The sequence below is a fragment of the Condylura cristata genome, unplaced genomic scaffold (assembly GCF_000260355.1).
Source record: "Condylura cristata isolate star-nosed mole 26May11 unplaced genomic scaffold, ConCri1.0 scaffold00016, whole genome shotgun sequence".
Classification (NCBI taxonomy): Eukaryota; Metazoa; Chordata; class Mammalia; order Eulipotyphla; family Talpidae; genus Condylura; species Condylura cristata.
This window is the reverse complement of record NW_004567117.1, coordinates 40,459,086-40,480,862: the sequence shown is the minus strand read 5'-3', so window position 1 is coordinate 40,480,862 and position 21,777 is coordinate 40,459,086. Positions and strand designations below refer to the sequence as shown.

The following is a 21,777-nucleotide window of genomic DNA, read 5'->3' as shown; positions in this document are numbered from 1 at the left end:
GTGGCCAATGTGGGGGGTGCTGTGGGCAGAGGGGTGTGGCCAATGTGGGGGGTGCTGTGGGCAGAGGGGCGTGGCCAATGTGGGGGGGTGCTGTGGGCAGAGGGGTGTGGCCAACGTAGAAGAGCTAAAGGAGCATCTTCCAGTGTTGGGGTGACATACCGAATGCAGTAGAGAAACATTTACAGCAGTGTGTGTGTGCAGCAGAGGAGAGGGAGAAATAGGGAGAGAAAATACTAAAAGGAGCTAAAAGACTCAAAAGCAATTGCCATGGGAACAGGACTGGGCTGATGGGCTGGCGTCCCAGCCACCTAAAGCCACCTTCGGCTTAAGACTGACGAATATCGCTACAGGAATAAACGTTTAACTTTTTTCAACTACAAAATAAAATAAAACTGTATTAAACCACAGGCAAGACAAAGGCAGAAGATGACCTGAGATGGAAAGCGAGGCTAGCTGGAGCTGGCCCTGCCGCTGGTGGACGCTAGGTGAAAGCTAGGCGGACCAGGGCTATGTGTGGAGGGAGGGGAGCAGGAGAGAGGGGGGTGGGCTGGGAAGACACTTCCAGACTCACAGACACCGGGGTGCAGGGGATCGCCAGGGACTCTGGACAAGCTATGGTTCCAGGCAGTGGAGATCGCCCCCGTCTGTGGAATCGTTTACTTAGTCCACAAATGCAGGCTCTTTGGAAACACCATATTTCCCTACATAATTAGAAGCATTTTGACTTTTCATCTAGGTTTTAGTTTTTGATTATGAAATATTTCATTTCTGGAAGTATGATAATGAAGAAGTAATAAAGTGAATAATCACCTAATAGCCACTATTTGGCTTTCTCAAATGTTAACATTTCTGCCATACTTACCTTTAATTTCTTTAAAAGAGATCACAAATATAGCTGAAACCATTTTCCCAACAGGAAAACCTAACTGCCCTCCCCCCCAGACCTCCCAGGGAGTAACCATCAACCTGGATTTGACATTCAGCATGTTTATCTACCTCATCTCCAAAAGGAGAGCATTGGTTGGCGTGATTTCTAATTCTCCTTTCTGTTCTAAAACACCACGTTCTGGAGTATGGTAAAGCTCCAGATGTTCTATAAAAAAGTACAGAAATCTACATTTCTACGAAATACACACAAAAATAGTTCAAAATCATCTCAAGCCTAAAACAAACTCTTGGCAAAAACTCATAGAAACTATCACAGCAGCACCAGCCCAAGTATTAATGTCCACACGCAGGTCACACACGACCTGGGTCCCGGGGCCAGGGCCCCTCAGCGTCTCACTAGTGTTCTCCAGCCTGTGAAACGAATTCAGTGCCGTGTCAAACTGTCCTGTTTTCCTTTTTGTTATTCTCTGCCAGGTTAGCACAGCAAACATACTCCTTTCCAGCAATGTGCGGGAGCAGCTTTGTCTCAAAATGCTCCTGGCTACACAGAAGTGCTGCTTCTTGACACTCTGCCTGCGTCTGCACCTTTCTCACCTTCCGAGAGAAAGGTTCAGGTATAGTTGGAGATACGTGAAGAAAATAGAATTATTCGAGCTGTGAGCAGACCGCTACTTTCACGGAGTACACCTTTACTCAAAAGGATAACAGAAACTCCCCTTGTTCAGACGTAGGTATCTGGCACACATTCAGGGAAAACCACTGACAGTGTGTCACCAACAAGGAATTCGAACTTTCAACTGAATATTAAAGTTTTAGAAACTTGCATCCACAGTGAGCCTGACAAATTCCCAATATTTAAAGGTTTTTTCCTGGTGAAAGCAGTGGTGATATTAACAACTCTGATTTCTTAAAGTTGCATAATGGAGAGCATTAAACATGTGGGATTTCTAAATTACACAACAAACTAGAATATTCCAAATGACCGATACTTAAATAGTAAAATATCACATAGGCAAAGATCCCTTCAATGTGCAAGACAGGCTTAATGTGAAACTATCACACAGTTCAGACAGGCATTCTGCTCCACATTGGAACCAATATGCACACAATGCCCACTTGTCAAGTGTTGGTAAACTATCAAAGAAGAATATCCACAATTATCTGAAAAAGCAATTAAAATACTCTTTCCTAATCACATATCTACACAGCTTTATAATAAACACTTATTGGATTATACTCTCTATATGCTAAAAGGTATAAACACATCATTACCGCAGTTAATTATAATAATTTAATCCCTGATCATCATTTAAGAACAAATGAACAATTCATTAATTAATTAAAAGTTATATTCTGTAGTTAGAGTATCATGTTTGCAAAAATCACACAAATATCAGAGGTTGATTGACAAATAGGGTCGATCACTGCTCCCCCCAAAAAAGATAATGAACACGGTTAAGTCCTGGAAGGGGCAGCGGCTTGGCACTTAGTGTGTGCCTCCTGAAACCCGGGATAGCTTCCACCCAGGCGGCACGATGTTGGTAAATTTAAATTTAAGTCCTCGAATTTAAAAGGGTATGTCTTTCCACGGAACAAAGTACCTTTTATAAATTTCAAAGGAAATAAGTTAATCTGATCAAACCGCTGTACTTTAGAAGTAACACCAAAATAACTACTTTTTCACAGATACAATCCTAAATAGGTCAAGAAAGGGAGTGACTTAAAGAGCAGTGCTCTTCCAGAAGTACATACCGCTGGTGACTAGCACAGATCATCCTCAGGAGGGCTCAGAAAACCTCCAGAGGGAGAGCAGCTCATGACCCTCGGGAACACAGAGGGTCTAGACCCGCCCTCTGAAAGACGGTTTTCATATTATAGAGCAATTTCCATGTGAATATTCAAGAAGCATCTGAAGAGACACCCAACTGCTCACCTTTGCAGCTCACTGAGTCCCCTGGCAGCGGGCAGGACGGGGTTTTGCCTTAGGAAGTTCTGTTTTAAGTTAAGATGAGTGAGGTCTTGGCTGTAGAAGAGGTTGGCAGGCAGGTGCTCCAGGCTACAACACGAGAGGTCCACTGAGCTAATACGCTGGGATGCAACCTACAGAGCAAAGACACTCAGTGTCAGAGTCATCCGTGTTCCCTCTGGCAGTTTCCTCCGGACAGAAATAAGGCAGCGCCACTTGAGGACCCAGTGCACTATTCAAGCAGCACTGCTAGTCAAAGTATAAACCAATAGAATATTTGCTTGGTACCGAAACGACTCCAGATTACAAAAGCAGAAAACAGTGTCCTTGTCTGAAAGCTACTCACAGTAACCTGGTGGAGAAAACAGGTCACAAAGAGCACAGATTTATCCTGTCAAATTCAGTGATACGAAATCTCCAACAGTTGGGTCATCATCCCCAAAACAGGGAGGGAATCTAGAGCTACATGATTTGAGTGGATTGAGATAGAGCAGAGTTGGGTAGCAGACATCGGGATCTGGACTGAACCCTTGAAAGCTCTGCGCAGTCTGACTTAAAGCAGCACAAATGAAGAAAATGACTGCGCACGTCTTTAATAATATTGGTAGCGTAGGGTGAGATTCCGCTCCCCGCCTGTTGTGAATTTTTGGCACGTCTTTCCCACAAAATTTCAGTGAGATGCTTGTATAGTCATGACGCTCTGCCTCGTGAGGCTTTCTATGTAGAACTGATTCTAAGTCTAAACGTTTATCCACACAGTCAAAGCCTCCCAAGTTGAGTGACTCCTACCATACACGGCCAGAGTCCCGGCTTCTGACCTCTGTCTGCATGCGGGAGACAGAAAGAGCACTGGGAAGCCTGTATTTCCCAAGGGCTCTCTCCAACCTTGTGGGCTACGTGGTGCCAGTTTAACCCGCAGCGCGTGGCTTCAGCCCCGCTCAGCCACGTGGCTCCCGGCCATGGGAGCGCAGAGCCAAGATCTGGGCAGATTCTGCCTCGTGCACCTCTATCTCCTCAGCAGCTAAAGCAGAAATTCCACTTCTTATCTGTAATCGACTTGATGTCCTTTTCTATTATTAAACCCCGGTTTTCCCTCTCCTGGTTGCAGAAGGTGGCGGACAGGGCTACCAGGGAGAGTGGCACTGTGGCAGGGTGCAGCTGCCCAGCACTGGGCTGGCAGGGAGGGCGGCCACGCACGCAGACACCCCTGCCGCTCCGCAGGCGCGCGGTGGCTGCTATCACCATTTCACGCTGTATGTGCAAGGGCATCCAAGTCCTCCTGGTGCTGAAAAGTATTCAGAAGTACGTTTGCGAGAAGTACTCTGCTGATGGCACGCAGAAGGTCGACGCTGCACCCGTGCAAGCTAGGAGGGTGGTGCTGTGGGCAGGGCCCAACTCAAGAGCATCTGGAGAGGGAATGTGGTTTTCCATTTTAGCAATTTCATCTTTCCCTGAATTTTCACTATTAAATAAGAAAAAGAAAACCCCCGGAAGGGTCACATCACCCGTGTAAAGCAAAGAAAATGTGGAAAAAGCCAGAAGTTAGTGGGCTTGAAAGGCAGGTGCACACGAGCACGGCCACCGGCAGGAACTTGTTCGCAGGGGGACACCAGGGGGTCGCTCACGCACACGTGTGCTGCCTGCCCCCGGGGCCCCTGAAGCACAGTGGAGAGACAAATGCCACAGCTGTGGCCTGGTGAGTGTGCTGGGAGGGCGGGGATGTTAGGGCGTGGCCGTGTGACCGTGAGGTGAGGACACAGCTTCCGCTTCCAGCGACAGGCCCTGGGTAGCGCACATGACCTGCCCGCTGCCTCGTCTCTCGAGCAGAGTAAAATGAGAGCTGCCTAGGCCACCTTGACTAGCTTCTGTCGGTATTAAAAAGTTCAGGGGAGACTCAGCAGAGCCAAGTGATGGGGCTCACACACTGTCTATGACCCTCAGTGAACGGATTCAAGTTCTAGGTCAGCTCAAGGTAGCTGTGACTAAGGAAAGCCGGGTACACTGTAGCAACAACAGACTTCTTAGGCTGAAAAAGTGGGGGTGGCGGAGGAGGGTTCCCCCACGAACCTACAGACTCTGGGAGACAGATTAAAATGAACGTGAGTCCCAGCATCTGCCCTGCCTGTCTCCTGAATGACTTGTGAACACAGATGGGGGGGAGTTCATCTGGCCCTCAAACATGTCCCCCAAAGAGCCCTGCACAGGAAATGTAAAAATGAAGATTGTGGCCTCTCGCGCCTTCCTAACAAGCCACTCCGCTCAGCACTGCTCATTTTCTCATCCGACCTCGAGGGCCTTTGTAAAATTTCTCCACTGACTTGAGCGGCCTTTCTGAGCACGGCGCCCGGCCTGCCCTCAAGCTGTCCCCAGCGCCTTCAGCAGGTTCGCGACTCGGTGACAGGAAGGAACCCTGCACTTCTCACGGCACTCTCGATGTTCATTCAGGGGACAATCATCTCTCACAGGCGGGGGAAGTTCAGAACAGCATTCCTGAGAGATTTCGCTGGTGGATACTCTCGTGCGCTGCAGTCATCCTTAGCACATGCGCAGCAGCTCACATTAGGCAAAAATGGTTCTGAAAGGCTTGGGCAAAGCAGCTGAAATGGCACAAATAATCCGCTTGTGTGAAGTAAAAAACTGCTATAAAGTGGCATTATGAGTCAGTAATTGGTCTGGCCTAGCCTTCAGTGGCTTGGGAATCATGCCCCAGGCTACAGGGAGAGTCTCCAGGGAGCTCACTAGACTTCTGTAAAAAATTCTTAACCTCAGCTGACCTAGTTTTAATTCTCACACCCTGCCCACCCATGCTCTGGGAAGGCATGAGGCTAGAGAACACCCATTTAGAATAGAATTTTATTAGTCTCTACTAGTCTTTATTATTGTGTACCAAATTTAAGCTACTTTATATCAAACAAAACTTTCCAATTTTAATAAAATTTAAATCCTCACTATGCCACAATATGCAATTATTTAATTTTACAAATATAAGAAGTGCTTTAACTTGACCCCAAAGCTTTCCCCAAATGACAGCTTGTTTCTTGATAAAGTACTAATTACTATTTTCTGAAGTCTGTTTAACAACAGATGCAGAAAACCTTCCTATAAAGTTAATTATAATATATACAGCAATAATGTCCCAGCAGGAGCGTATCAAGCTACCAATTTTGGATTTAGTCAACCCTATCTGAAATTCTGGTATCTTAACATTTCTTTGCCTTAATTAAATGATTCAGTAATTAAGGGGGGGAACCCAAGAAATACAGGAAGGGAGGGGAGGAAGGACGTTAACCCCAGGCTCCCTGTTGGGGCATCAGACTACACCAGCATAGACAACTCTGCGGAGGAATCTGCCGCACCGGCTCTGCCGATGGCCGTCGGGGGATCTCCCGTGGCCGTCGGGGGATGGGGCCGAAGGCTGCTCCACGTGTGCGTGTCACTGATTCATGAAGTGGACGGTGACAGTGGAGAGATGGGGTCTTGCGGCTTCCAAAGTTGGTTTCTTGACCACACAGACACCGAAGCAATTGTCATTCAAGAACGAAGCCAGGAGCAGAGGACCCTGGGCACAGCGCCCGGAGCAGCGCCGGCGCCCACGGCCCCTCACCGACGGAAGGGGTGGTCCCCCGGCTCTAGCGCCCACTGCCCGGAGCCTGCGAGCGGCGGGACGTGGGTGGGCCACAGGCCTGGGACTGCGCCTTGCTGCCCTCCGGCAGGGCGACCGCGAGGGCGGGCGGAGGCACCTCGACCTCTCCGCGCGCCTGTCACTCCAGCAGTTATCTGCTGTCCGCACACATAAACCCCATTGTGCTTCTTAGTAACAACAGAAAATAGAGCTTGGCTCGGGTGCAGATCAAATCTGAACTCAGAGTTCCTGCCTCACTTCCGCGCTGGCAGAATGTGTGTAAACAAACTCAGAATGTGACCACCTGAGCCGCCCGGAGGGGGCCCCAGCAGCGGTTCCCAAAGAGCGTCTCCTTGGCAGAGCGGGAGGGAGCAAGCTGCACTGTAACTTTCTATTAAAAGAAATAATACAAATACACACCCCAAAATGGCTCCACTAAAAGACGACAGAACTGGCCGTGTCGGCTTTAAAATACAAGAGCTTCAATGTTTAAGTTCCAAGTCTAACATGCAAGGTCCAGTATGTGTGACGCAGAGTTCAGTGATCTTTTCCACTATTCCTTACTCGATGAAATTATATATCAGACCCGAGGATAAAGGAATCTGACTCTTCAGGGTCATGGCAGAAAATTCAGTACTCTAGGTTATAAATATGGGGGTCTTCCTAGATAAGTAAATACATGGTAGGAACTACCTTGTAAGAATGTTTTTATGTTAGCCCAAGACCTCAGATAAAAATGATTTAACGTGAAAATATAAGATGGGATGTGGCTAGCTAGCCGTGCGTGCTAAGTTTTAGATAAAGAGGTGACTAGTTCTGAGGAAACAGACAACCGCTGCCCCTCAATACTGAAACAAATTTAATCTGCCTTGGGTAACTCCAGGGGCGCCTCACATTCCTTAAATGCAATCTGGTCACCACTCAAGGACAGCCACGATGTGCTGAACAGAGGCTCGCTGGCATGTGGTGGGCAGCGCCCTCCTGGGCAGGTGACTTAACCAACCACCTGCTGTTCTGCTACTGAGCTGCCTAGATTCTGCAGGCAGCTGTGGTGGAGCATTTTCCTTGAAATTTTTGGTAAATCTCAGTTGTTATTCGAATCTTGGTTTGCTGTATCGCTTGGGGCCACTGTAAAGCAGTGGGAACTATAATTTAAAAAAAAAAAAAAAGGCAGCAGAACTTACTACAGAAAGCACCGCTGGATACTTTGTTCCGCGGTTCCCTCATCTGCAACATGGGTAGGAAATCTGCTGCTGTAAAGCATCCAGCACAGTGCTTGGCACATGGAAAAAGTTAAGCAAAATGTCAATCACTACTATTTGCATTAGTGTGTCCGTCCTGGATCAATTCTGCAGGCCAAATGATTTGCTTATTAATAAAATAGATCTACCAACAGAAGTTTGGGGCGGGGTGGGGGCGCAAAAAAACAAAGTCTTTATTTCACTGCTGACCTAACAAATGCATAGCTAATTCACTCTGGACATAATGTCTAAAACAGGAAAACAATGGTTACATATCTGTGCTTGTCAGATGGTATCTGTCAGTGTGTTAAGACACTGGGGTGCACCCAGAGGGAAGTTAAAGAAGGAATCTAGGAACCAAGAGACAGAGGCAACTGCTGGAATGAGTAGATGTTTTTTAAAACAACTGGCTGCAGGGTGGAGGAGGGAGGCACACTGAGAGGTGACCAAATGGGAGAGGGAATAGAATTCCTTCTGTTATACCAGAAAGCAAAACCAGGCTGAGCGAGTCAAAGCTGTAGAGCTAAAGACTTCAGCTCACTTATTAAGAAGAACCATGATGTCAGGGACTGAGGGTGTCTGAAAGGCTATAGACATTTTTTAGGAAGGAAGGAAGGAAGGAAGGAAGTCTGGGAGTCCAAAGATCCTTTTCAAATCTTAAATTTTAGGTCCCTGAACTAAGAGCCTTTAATGGTGACTGGAATTTAAGGTTAAACGAAAAGACACCTTCAAAGAAAATGCCAAATAATTCACTACCGAATCAGTAAAGCACACTTTCTGAATACAGGGACCGTGTTTTATAAGCTAAAATCCTCATTACTCAAATCCTTGGTTCCATTCATATTCCACCACAGGTTTGCCCAACTGTCCTTGGCCAAATGGGCCTGGGTTCCTTATTTTAAGAATGGGTATCAAGGCCTCCCTCATGGTGCAAGGAGTTAAGTCTCCATGTCATCAAGCTATCCCAAGCCAGTGCAGCACGAGTTCAATCCCCAGCCAGGGAGTGACCACAGGGTACAGCAGCCCCCTCCTGTCTTACCCGCTGCTCCCCTCAGTAGTGTGTTTCAGAAGAGCTGCCTGTTCTGCTCCCCACTCTGCTTCTGGTGAATCCCCTCACCCCCTGTACCCATGGCCTACATGCCAGTTCTTGTATGCATAAATAAATAAAAGTAACTCTTTCAAAAATGGGTATCAGATGTGAGTGAGGGCTTCCAGAAAGCCCAGGACTCCTTAGCAAATTGGCATTGAAAGCCAAGTAACCCCAGGGCAATCACTACAGCACAGTCTCTGAAAGAACAAGTGACAAACCACACTGACAAATAGCACCTCACTCCCTGAACTGCACTTTTTAGAGACAAATTGTGTGTAAAAGATGACTAGGCAATTTTAAATGTTTCTTGCAACTACTTCTAGTGAGACAGACTTCACTTTGGAAACCTCAATCCTATTATCTTAGAGTAATTTTACTCGAGTGGTTAAGTGACATATTCTTTGAGTAAAATCTGGGCAATAAAACACTTTTAAACACACGAGAGCAAAAGTTCATCCTACATTGTGACTCATTACACACTGTATTCCTATTCAAAGGGTGATGTTTACTCATCATCTAATGCGGCAATATGGTCCTGACTTGCCTACTAAGATTATGAACCCTATGTATCATGACAACCCAAAGTTCACCGCAATGATTTAAAAAGAAAAGACCTAGAGTTCAAATCCTACAGTTAATGCTAAAAGACAACAGCAGGAGACATAACCACCGGGGTGATCAGTCACCCACAACACTGCCAGCCTGGCGCCACCTGTCAACATGAAGAGGCCCACGCCGCATGGGCCTGGTCTCGTAGAGCTGCACTCGCTTCCCCACGCCATGACCGACTACACGGGCCTGGCTTGAGGTGGTGGGAGAGGCTGTGCTGCATCTGTTCCCCACAGAAGAGAACCAGAGCAATGTGAAAGAAAAAGTGCTCATTATCAGAGGTAGTTATCTCTAACTACAGGACGCTATCATTTTTGATTCATGAAAACTTGAGAGAATGTGATTTTTCTGATATAAAGAAAAAAGAACAACTTAGACTATGCCCATTCTCATGTGTGCTAAATAAATACTCTGGTTTCACATGTGACTTTATCATTTCAGGACTGAGACCTGAATTAACTCTCTAATCATGGTGATGTGAACAGGCGATTTGTAACTGTCAAAGCTACCTGAATTGATGATTCTTTTAAAAACAGATAGACATGGGTAGGGTTATGTTTTTAAGGAGACTCCTAATCCTGTAGAGTACATGTGTGTATATGCCTGTGTGTGTGTCTGTAAAGTGTATACACACATACAACACATGTATATGACCAGATACACAGACGCATACATACAAAAGTATTAATGAGTAAAATAACAAGATGTCTGGGGTCTATTTTATAATAATCCAGAGAGATGAGTGTGCAGATAAAACACAACTGGCTGGGAGTTGACAATTACGGAAATGGTCATAGGTACATGGGTATTACTAGACTATCATCTTTACTTCTGAATACTTCACTTGTATGTATTTTCAACCCAATCATTGACCTAAACCCACTTTTAGTCTTCTTTGAAATAAAGAAACAGATTTCCAAAAAGAATAATATAGTGTCACAGACTTTTAAATTAAAAATAAGATGGGGTTTTGAAAAGAATTCAAAGGATTACTCAACGTATCTAAAAGAAATACACTCCAAAAACTGGGCCACAAAGATGAGCAGCTAGAAGAATTTCTCTAACGTTACTCCTGCACGGGCAATCTTCTGCAGTTCGATTTCCCCTCGGCTACCACCCAGCCTTGCCGAACACTCTGGAGCCATGGTGTTCCCACGTGAGCCCATGGAGACCTCTGCATGCATACAACAGGGTGCTTACTGAATTGTTACAGCATGAGGTGCATTAATATTTCAGGGATGACTTCACAATCAATATTGTAATCCTCCCAAAGGACCTACTTCCTCCATAGTATCTACCACTAACACCCACACAAAATAAAAACTCTAAAAGGATAGCCTTGGATATTATTTTGGCAAGTAATACTTAGTACTAAGATAAAGTTTAAAAAAAAAAAGTTATAATATAAATGCCTGTCTTGACAGAACATATCTAATTATCTAATAACCTTTATAATTTTCCCAAATGAAATTAAAAGATTAACACTTCTCCTGTAACTATGATGCAGAAGCATAAGCTAAAATGAATTTTTTCCCTTAAAATTAATTATCTAATTCACTTTTAAAATCACTGGAAATTGATTTGTTTTGTCCTATTTTGGGGAGGGGGGGAGAATGGTCATTAAAAGTCAGATATTTCTTTCTGTTTGTTTTTCTTTCAAAGAGAATCCTCATTTAAACATCAGAATGTGAAAACAATCCATCCTGTATATGTTTGTTTCTTTTTCAAAAAAGGAAAAAACTGTTTCCACAGTAACCCCAAAGTGACTCAAGTGCATTACTTCCTGCTACCTCCGTGAGGAAGAACGGAGGACAAAGGAAAGGGAAGCTGGAAGCAGAAGTGCCTTAGGGGAGCAGCCTTGGCCTCTCCCTTTCCGACCAGCGCACTCCCAAATGGACTGAGGTTCTTGGCCTTTTCCAGCAACCCAGCCCCAACTTGCTTTCCCAGGCAGCTGGGTTAAAAAGAGCCTAATACAGGATTATCCTGGACATAAAATTTTAAGGAGGGTGTGGTCATATTTATAGAAGATTCATATTCACATTCAAATAGGGACTTCTCTGCCAAGTTCTTCTATAATAGCTAACCTCTAACCTCTTTCTTTTTCGGAAAAGCACGCACAGGCCTTATTGTCCATGACTAACATACAACACACTTTCAAATGGGCCCATTACAGGCGCAACACTGAGGACAAATAGGGGTGATCTTTAGCACTAAGTTTAGATGATCTGTTATCTTATGTCCTCAAACTCTTTGAGGACACTGGTGCTCTAAGGAATGTGAAAACTATTTACTAATAATGCCAAAAAATATGAATTTTTGAAATTAATTTAAAAATTCCAAAAGCATTCATAATAATTAGAAGGAAAGTAACAATAATTTACCCTTAAGAGATGTGAATCCCCTGGAAAATTAGTCCAGGTTATAACATCAATACCTGCTAACCTCAATGTATGCTCACACTCATTTCCCTGTGAACTCACTAACCGTGACAATGTCTAAAACTTTTTGAAATGGGCACTTATTTCTAAGATTGGGGAGAGGAAAGACACTATAATCTGCATTCACTAAAAACTTGTGTCCTCTGTTTCTCACTCCTGACTTTTGAGGAGAAAACCTTTCTCCGTGATGTCTGTCATCATTAGCTATTTTCTCTATTACTCTGCTATGGTTAAGAGCAGCAAAGCCCCTGGTTTAAGTAGCTATGCATGTCTGTGTGCATCTCAGCTTAAAATAAGCACAAAAAAATATAAGACTTTAAAAGAATTGGCCAACCAGTTTTATGAGGTGAGCATGGTGGTGATAACATTATGAATACACTTACGTAATTTATTTAATCAGACAGACAGACACACACACCCCAATGTGCCAATATAAATTGTTAACATGTGTATTTCATATAGCCCTAAGATATAGACACTAGTGTTACTTTCTGTTTATCAAACAAAAAAGCTAACAATTTAGAGACTTGGATTTGGTCACTTGGCCAGAGAATGGTTGAGCTTATATCTACCTTATTTTGAAACTCAAACCCTTTTTCTCTACACCATTCTCTTGGACAAATACATTCAGAGCCTTTCTGTAGGAAAGGGGGATTACAATTCTCATTCTAATTCATTCTAGTCAATACCAATTAACTACTAGTTAACTACTTAATGCCAATAATATGTGGTAATTAATTCCCGTCCAAACCCCCTCCCTAGGCGTGATGAGTGTGGCAGCCTGGCTGTGTCTGTATGTTGGGGGGTGGGGAGGAGAAGGGGTGGTCTTCAGCACACACACCAACTGCTTTCTCACCACAGCACAGCAATCAACGGAGAGAGAATCTTGCCCAGCACCCCTCTCCCCATCTGGCCACACCACCTCCCACTGCATGTTCTCCTAGAGAGAGGTCTGCTGTTTGCATGTGTTACAGCATGGAGAATCACCACTGTGCAGTGCGCTCCCCCACCACACCGTGGAGGCGACAGAGGCACCTGCCTGCAGCAGGACACGTACTAACCAAGCTCCCATTTGACATTTTGGTCACCAGCAACTAGTTAGAAATCAACATCTTCTATAACCTATACATAACATTTCATAACCTACATGACGTATTCTCCCTGCTGTCTCTCTAGGAATGAAGCTCTCTGAAATCAAGAAACGTATTTTTTTGACAAAGCTTTAAAGGTATTAATATATAAAGCATCTCCTTAGTGCTATAGTTTCTGACTAAAGTTACACTCTTAGAAATTCAAAGTAAAATGCTAGAAGCCATTATTTGGTCCCATTTCCACATGCTTTATATTTATATATAATTTATAGGTGATCTTGTCACTCAATCTCCAAAACACATCTTTCACTTCTCTCCACTTTGACCCTCACCTCTTGCTCAGAAAATCCCACCTGAGCCTCTCCTCAGTCAGGCCTCGCTGCTTCGCGCTTGCCCTTCAGTATCGGTTCTCCAACAGCAGCCAGTTTTCCAGAAGCAAATAAAGGCCTCTAATGGCTTGTCATTGCACTAATAAGGAAACCCTGACTCTTCACCCGGGTCTGTCACGTAAGATCCCTGCTTTCCCCAACTTCACCTGCTCTCACTCTCCACCATTACTCTTCGCTCTGTCTTCTCCAGTTGCCTAGAAAGCTCCACCGCTGGATCTTAAATGATCAGATTCTTTCCTTCACTTAAATTTTGGTTTAAATGGCCCCTCAGGGAGAGTTCCTCTTCCCCCATCAGTCTCTGCCATGTCACCCTATATTGCAGCACACCAAGATTACTGTGTATTTTATTTCTTATCTGCACAGGTAAGAAATGTTAAGTGCTACCAGGACAGGGCCACTGGACTTATCTCTTGCTGTATGTCAGTGCATAGCCACATTGCTTGACAAGTGCTTCCTAGCTTTAAAACAGAGACTAAGGTCCTCCCTGGTGGCACATAGGTTAAAGTGAAGCACCTTGAAGCTTTCTGCAGCCACTGCAGCAGGAGTTCGATCCCCTGCCAGGGAGCTGACCCACTTGGCAAGGGAGACCTCTCCTGTGTCGCCTGCTGCTCCCCTCAGCAGTGGATTTCAGTCGATCTGCCTGTTCTGCTCCACACTCTGTCTCTGGTGAATCCTCTCACACCCTGCACGTCTGGCCTGTACCCCAGTTCTTGTATGCATAAGTAAATCTTTTTTTTTTAAGAGTCTTACCAATTGTGTGAACATTTAATATACAGGACTATTAAAATCAATACCATTAATCTTTTCACAATTACTGTTTCAGTCACTGGTAAGCTTGATTATTTACACATACTGTGACTTACATCCTTATCAGTATTTAAGAATCTATACCTATAATTTGCTCCAAAAAGGAATGAAAAGCAGTCTGACTGTTACACTGTGTTGTGTCTAAAAAAATCAAAACATCTTTGAATTGAACATTCTATAAAATACTTGAGCAGTCTGTCTGAAAACTGTTAGGGTCACAGAAGACTATAGGACTGTCACAGACCAAAGAAGGCATGGCACCTGGACTGGTTCTGGAACAGAAAGGAGATATTAACAGCAAATCCAAGTGATTCTGGATTTCAATTCAGAGTATGTATTGATAGCGGCTTCTCAGTTCTGAGAACGTGCACCGTGATGTGAGATGGTTGGGGAGCCGTGTGAGGGTACATAAAAACTCTCTGAACTATCTCTGCAACGCTTGTGTAAACAGACCTACAGTAAAGCTTATTTTATAAAAATCAGTATTTCCATAGCAAAAGAAGTATGCTGGGCTCTAACCCCAGGTCTTCCACTCTGAATACAGCAGTGTGGACTACGGACTACTGGCTTATGACTTAACCCAAACTACAATTCAAATATAAAAACACAGCAGTATATTTAATATTTTAATCTCTTCAGTTTTGCAACCATGACAGTAATTTTAAAACAACCAGACAGAGGTACTTATTGCCTTTACTAGCACATTAATTCTGCACGTAAGAATTAGAAGTGTTACTGCGATCCTTTCCTCCACTGGGGGAGGGGGGCGCCCTACACATTTAGAGCCTTCATTTGCCTACTGGGAGAATTTTCTGACTTCTTATCAACTGAAACACTGCCCATTACTTCTTTTCTAAAAGAAGGAGAAACTCAGGTCCCTAACCCTCACCTCATCAGAGAACACTAAGCACTGATAATTTAAACGTGGCCAATATTTTCAAAACACCTTTTTAGACATTATTCTCTAATTTTCTGTTAGCTGTTCCTACTCAATTACTTGATAATTATGTCATCTAGTAGTCTGAATCATACTGAGCATAGAAAAGAAATTGGATTAAAATTCAAAAATCTGAAAGCAAATTCCATTGTAATACTTCTTTGCCCCAGAGAGGTTTCATCATCATACAAATACACCCAACACCAAAGGACTGAGTACTACAACCCACCCATCATTTCACACATAAGTCTATAAACAAGACATAAAAACATCCTCACACACAGTTCCTGAAGTAGTAGCATTTGTTTATCTTATTTATCTTATTATTCTGTCTTCAATACATACACACATGCACACAAACACATACACTGTTTTCATGGGTCAGGTGATATTGTTAATCAGGAGACTACAAAATGCTCAAAATAATAAAAAGGCAACAAGACATTAAACCACTCAAAAGGCAGAAGTTAAAAAGGTGAAAGGGAATGTAAAATTAGACCACTTATGAGGAAAAATGTCAGGGGAAGTTTCTAACAATCCTCTGGGTATTTTATAGTTCTAACCTGGGCCAGCCCCTCAACCACTCTCAATTTCATGTTCCTTATATTTAACCTGAAGATAAATTAAGTCTACCCACTGAATTCTCTGTCTTTTTATTACAACAAAATCTGGCAAATAGGTCACAATTTTCAGGAAGTTACTTTTCATACACAATGCACTGTTATAAAACTAGCTTTTAGAAATTGTTGGCAGTACCTGAAAAAAGGCTGAGTGAATATCTATTTTTCTGAAACAAGGTAAAGAAGAAAGCAACACTTTGCCAGCTACAAGCTGAACAGAATCCTTGGACAAGTGCTTACCTTGGACACTTGCCGAAGCCACCTTAAATACTCTGTGAATGTGTCGAAACAAATGTAGTAAGTCTGGCTTTGGGGTCCAGAAGAGCTAAATGCTAAACAGTGCTGGTGCTTTTTCACTTCTTCTACCTATAGAAACAAACAAAAAAAGCAAGACAAAACCGAGTAAGAAAACAAGTGCCATTTACATGGTACATAAACTATACCGTAGGGGTCAGTGAGGTTCCACAGATTTGCATCTTTCACTATATATAGTTCTCTTGTTGCATGTAAGTTCCTAAATTTGCCAAACCAATCTGAATGACAAGAAAACCAAAAAAGGGGAGTTGCTTGTTTTTTTTTAAACAGATTTATTAAGTATCTCCTGAAACCCATAAAAAAAAAACCTCTTTGAAGTCCTTTTTTCTTTAAATACTGTGGTTAATCCCTGACCATGATTAGTTTATTACTTGCTCACACCTTGCAAGGAGCTTGAGAAAGAATCACAAAAAAAAAAAAAAAAAACAAAAAAACCCTAGGCAGTCCCTAGGAAGCCCAGGTTTGCTGTCCTGCACAGCTGGATGCTCCCTGTGGGGACCTGCTGTGACCAGCACCCAGTTAGCGTATGTTCTCCTTTGCTCCCTCATTTTGTTTAATTTTTTCTTATCAAAACTAAAAATGGAATAAATTCAAAGTAGAATGAAGGTGACAATAAAAAGCAGAAATTAATGAAACAAAAACCAACTGCACAACACAGATATTAACAAGGAAAACTTGGTTCTTTAGAAAGGCTAACAAAACTGATAAATCCACTGGTGAGTTCTATCAAGAAAAAAAGAAGACATAATGCACTTACTTATTAACAGCAAACGGGAGACGTGATTACAAATAAAGCAGAAACTTAAAAGAATATAAACAAACTTTTTAGAAATACATGTTTTACCAATACTAAGTAAGGGGAAAAAAAAAAAGAATGCCTAAGCAGTCTTACAATCATTCAAAAAACTGAATGGCTTTTATTTTTAATTCTAAAAAAAAAAAATTAGGTTCAAATGGTTTTCTAGATGAACTTTACAAAACTTCCAAGAAACACATCACTTGAAACTGCAAACTCACCCACTAAATGAAAAATGAAAAAAAAAAACAAAAACAAAAAAACAGCCTTTTCTATAAGACATGACCAAACAGATCAGAGGGTAAGAGAAAGGAAACTTTAGAAGCCTCCTTCAGTCCTGAACAATTGCCTTGACCAAAATTTGTGTCAGAATTCAATAACAAAATTATCAAATTATGTCAACAGATTAAAGCAAATCACTGATCATTTCTATAGCTAGAGAGAATGCACCTGATCACATTCACCACCCATTCATGATAGAGAACATGGGCAAACTAAGAATGCAAAAACTCCAGCTGACATTATTTATCAAACATTTAACTTCAGTGTCAATGAGAAAGCACTCTCTTTAAGATCATCCATAGGACAAGTACCTACTGCTTTTATGAAGTATTATACTAGTGTCCTGACCATTATAACAAGACAAAGAAATATATAAGAAAGAAACTTCAATGACATGATTTGCCACATACTTAAAGACAGAGTCCACAGACATTACATTAGAACGAGTAACAGTTTGTCAAAGTGGCTGGATATTACACCAATACTCAAAACTCAACTGCGTTTTTATACATCAAACAGGTAATATAATTTTTAAAATAACATTAAGTAAACTAATTTATATTGACAACAACCAGTGGTTTCTTATAGACTAGGCCAAGTGAGTGCAAATGGAAGAGGAAGGGAAGAAGTAAAGTAGGAATACAAGGGAACTTTAAGGTGTGATATGATCATGATCTTTATTGTGATCATGGTTTAATGGATGTAACTACCAAATAGTATTCTTGGAAGTATACAACTATCCAAATGTGCAGTTTATTGTACGTAAACTGTACCTCAATAAAATTTGAAGATATATAAAAACCGATTTCCCTACAGTCCCTGTAATAAGATCAGAAATGAGTATACTGATGAGTGCAAAAATGGAAAAACATCCTAAAGACAACTTGGTATCATCTTGCAAAAGTAAATATGTGTGTGTCTTAGAGTCCAGTAACTGCACACGAAGAACTAATCACTTTCCTGTGTGTGGTTAGTTCTTCATTATACACTGCACAGCACTGTAACACTTTCCGTGATCTATGACTGCTTGAGACCTGGCCCTATATATGCCTGTAGGGTCCCCCTGCAAGATTTCAGTCCTGATCACTCTACCTACCTACTTCTCCATGTTTCCAAGAGTCATGTAGGAGTCATGTGATTAGTTTTGGTAAATGAGCTGTGGGCAGAAGTGATGTGTGTCTCACAAATATATAAGAGCCAAAGGCTGCTTAAGCAACAAGGGGAGGTCTCCCATACCAGGTACTATAATTAAAAGTGACCTGCACCTCGGCCTCGCAAGGTTGGCACCTTGTATGATTAAGTGAAAACAGAACTCTCTACACACCCAAAGAGGATGCATCCGGCAAGTGAAAAATAAAATACTCTTCCACGGAGAGCTGGGGTCTTTTTAGCACAGCTCACATCAACTGATATGTTGACTAAGCATTCACAGGACCATCAAAACACTATCACCTAGCACCAAATAGAGGCTTCGGTCACTCTGGTTGAGACTCTGGTTGAGAATTTAGGCCCGAGACCCTAGAGAAACTACTGCACCCCAGGAGGCCTATCATATAAGGCTATTTCAGCAACATTATTTACACCAAAAACTGGAAGCAACCCAATGTAAAATCAATGTCCATCAACAGGTAAATTACTGAAGAAACTGTGGAAGCTGAAATAGTCATCGAGTGGAATATTAGACTGAACAAAACTTATAGCAAGCAACATGGACGCTTACTGTGAAATGTAGTATTGAGAGAAAGAATTCAATCATGGAAGGTAAGATAGCACAATGTCATTTTCACTTAGGTCAAAAACGTGTAAATCATAGTTGGATGATAAACATTTCAAAAGAGTAAGAAAACGATGAATACATATTCTAGGACACTATAACACCTCTGGGGTTGAGGGTGATATGGGACAGGTGAGACGAGAACAAAGGTGGAAACACTAGTATTGACACTGCCCTAGTAAATCACCAACTATGGAATTTATTATGCATTACAATTTAACAAATATTAAATAAAGTATTAATTAAAATAAGTTATCTAGAAATCTTTGCTAAATTCTACAGGATAAACATAATTACTGCACATTGGATAAAAATTTATTTTACCAGCTTTATTTAACTTCATATTTGGAATTCTGCATTTGAAAACAGGAATGCTCAAGTGTGTCAAATCTGATTATCACAGTAATCATGGGTATGTTATGACTGACCTGTTGCATAATTCATGTCTAGTTCTTTTTCTCTAAGCTAAAATAAATCCCACTAAGTCTCAGTTTTTCCTTTAACAACAGAATAAGAAGAAAAAGGTAACAAACATTAATGAAAACTCAGATTGCAAGGCTTAATTACTTTTTCTAGTTCAGACAACAGGTTTTAAAAGATTCCATTTTTCACCGTCCTCAATTATTTTCAAAGGAGTAGCACAAACAGGTTCTACCAGGTCTGTCACTGAGAATAGGAAGCTATTAGCTTTCCATTCACTCAGTGGTAGAAGTCCAGCCAATCACAGGCCTGGGAAACAGGACAAGTCTCCAGCTCTGAAAGAAAACGCTAATTACAACTGCTGCTTCTGGCCTTATCTGAGCACTGGGTGCTTTCGTGTGTCTGCGTCTCTGAACACAGTAATATTCTGACCGACTTGTCAGGTCAAGAAATTTTTCACCCTTCAGATTGCTGCTTCTTCTTCACAAAATTCCCCGTTGCCCCAGTTGTGCCTTCTACTAACCTCCCGCAGCACTTTTCTATCCATCTGGTAGAGCAAACATCCTTGTGCCGGTTCCTTATGACCTGAGAGCAAACTACGAGCTATTCAAAGGCTGCGATGACGACATCCCCATCTTGGTATTTCTGGGACGCCAAGCAAAGGGCCTCTCCACAGAAGATCTTTAATAAATAGTTATTTAAAACTGCCATGCAAATGCCTACCATCATAGAGAAGAAAGACTGTTGACCTAACAGGGCATCAAATATTAAATAAGCGTTTTTAATGATGACCTAAGAACGATAACAGTGACTAATTTTCCAGTAATCCATTCAAAGGACAAAATCTTCAGTAATAAGATATCACTAATTCTCCAATGCTCAGATCAAAGTTAAGCAATGGTTTTTAAATGGATGACTAATCTGGATTTAAATATACTTCGCAGCCTGGCCAAATCTATTTTTAAAAATGATCAAGTATTAGTTCTCTGAGGATTAGAATGTGTAACAGAGAGAGGGGGCTACTTCTCTTCACACTAGTTTAAGCTCATAAACTCCTCTGAGCAGGTAACACGCAATCAGAGTTGCTGCACACCTCCAGTCATTTCTACTCCCTGGAGCCAGCAGATCAAAACATCTGCCAATTGAAAAAAATTCCCTTTAACAAAAGTTGGCTTATTATTTTTCTTCTCTTTATATTCTCCACATCCTGCCTCCTTTCCCACGCCCATTCAAAAGAAAATAGTAAAGGGAATGTTTGTTTAATATGCGCCTGATTTCTAGAAAACCCATTTTTTTTCCAAATTTGCCTTCCCATTTATTAGAAGATTATCATAGCATTTAAAAATCAGGAAATACTGACATATAATTATGATAATGATACCCCAACCAAAGCTTGGAGTTTATAAATAAATCTGGCAAAGAAAATAACGTAACATTTTCCCAAGCAATTTGTTTCTATTTTGTAAATGAGAGGAAAACAGTTAACTTGCCTAAAGAAAGGCAGCTAGTAGTATCGGAAATATCTTCCAGCTGAACCTCAGGTTTTCTCTGAAATTAATCAAACTTATGACTAGCTATAGTGACAAATTAAAAATGCTAATTTCATTGGTTACTAAGCACAGATAAACAGTTACGTGGAATCAGAGACTCCTGTTAGTGTCACTTTGGATGCACACACCTGAGTGACCCTGAGGTCACAGGTCTAAGGACTGTTATGCATAACACCATGTGTGTGCTTGGGAGATCAAAGCACGTGTACTCACGAATAACTTTTCACTTGCGGCCTCAAATGTAACGGTGAAATTCTAGCTGCTCTGTTTTCAGCTGGTGGATAAAATCCACGCATGGATGAAGCAAAGATCCCAGGGCCTCCCATGAGTGGAATTATTTCCCACAACCTCCCCAAACAAGAATGCCCACTGGGGGGGACCACAGGCAGCCAGGAGGGCTGCAGAGGAGTGGAGACCCATGTACCCCTTGGGCCAGAAAGAGCGAAGGGTCAGCTCCTCGTGACGCTGAGAAGGCTGTTAGTACTGTCTGCATTCCTTCTGTGCACTCACTTTCCCGCCAATGAGGGGCAGGACGTGCATCTTCCCGGTCTCGCTGTCTTTCACAGATGACACTATCAGGCACGTCCCGCACAGGATGACATGGCGCCTGGCCCAGCGGTTCACTGGCAGCTGCACTTTGCCTTTACGGACGTTGTACATTCCTGAGAGCTGAATCCGTTCAGAACTATTGGTGCTGTGAGGTTTTCCTAAAACAGACATAAGCAAATGTGTTAATCTTAAAGAAAGGAGCTTTTGCTACTTGTCAGCGTACTAGGTAAAGTACCTGGACAACAGAGGTTCTAAGGATTATAAGTGAGGTCCTTAACTGAGGGAAGGTAAAGCCTGTGATAGTCCAATTATGGTCCCAACTAGCACGTCTCCCTGGGCACATTTTAATATCAGCCAAAAAAGAGCCCTTTCCTTTAAAACCTAGGAAAAAAA

General features: G+C 42.4%; 1 protein-coding gene across 1 annotated transcript in view; it reads right to left on the bottom strand.

Moving 5' to 3' along the window:
* Nucleotides 1-21,777, bottom strand: part of PHLPP1 (PH domain and leucine rich repeat protein phosphatase 1) — a 238,911-nt gene that overhangs the window by 66,430 nt on the left and 150,704 nt on the right. Inside the window, exons 4-6 of the mRNA XM_012725795.1 lie at nucleotides 21,346-21,542; nucleotides 15,939-16,064; nucleotides 2,822-2,988 (exon numbers count right to left, since the gene is read on the bottom strand). Coding sequence (XP_012581249.1) covers nucleotides 2,822-2,988; nucleotides 15,939-16,064; nucleotides 21,346-21,542 — 490 coding nt within the window. The remainder of the gene's footprint in view (nucleotides 1-2,821; nucleotides 2,989-15,938; nucleotides 16,065-21,345; nucleotides 21,543-21,777) is intronic.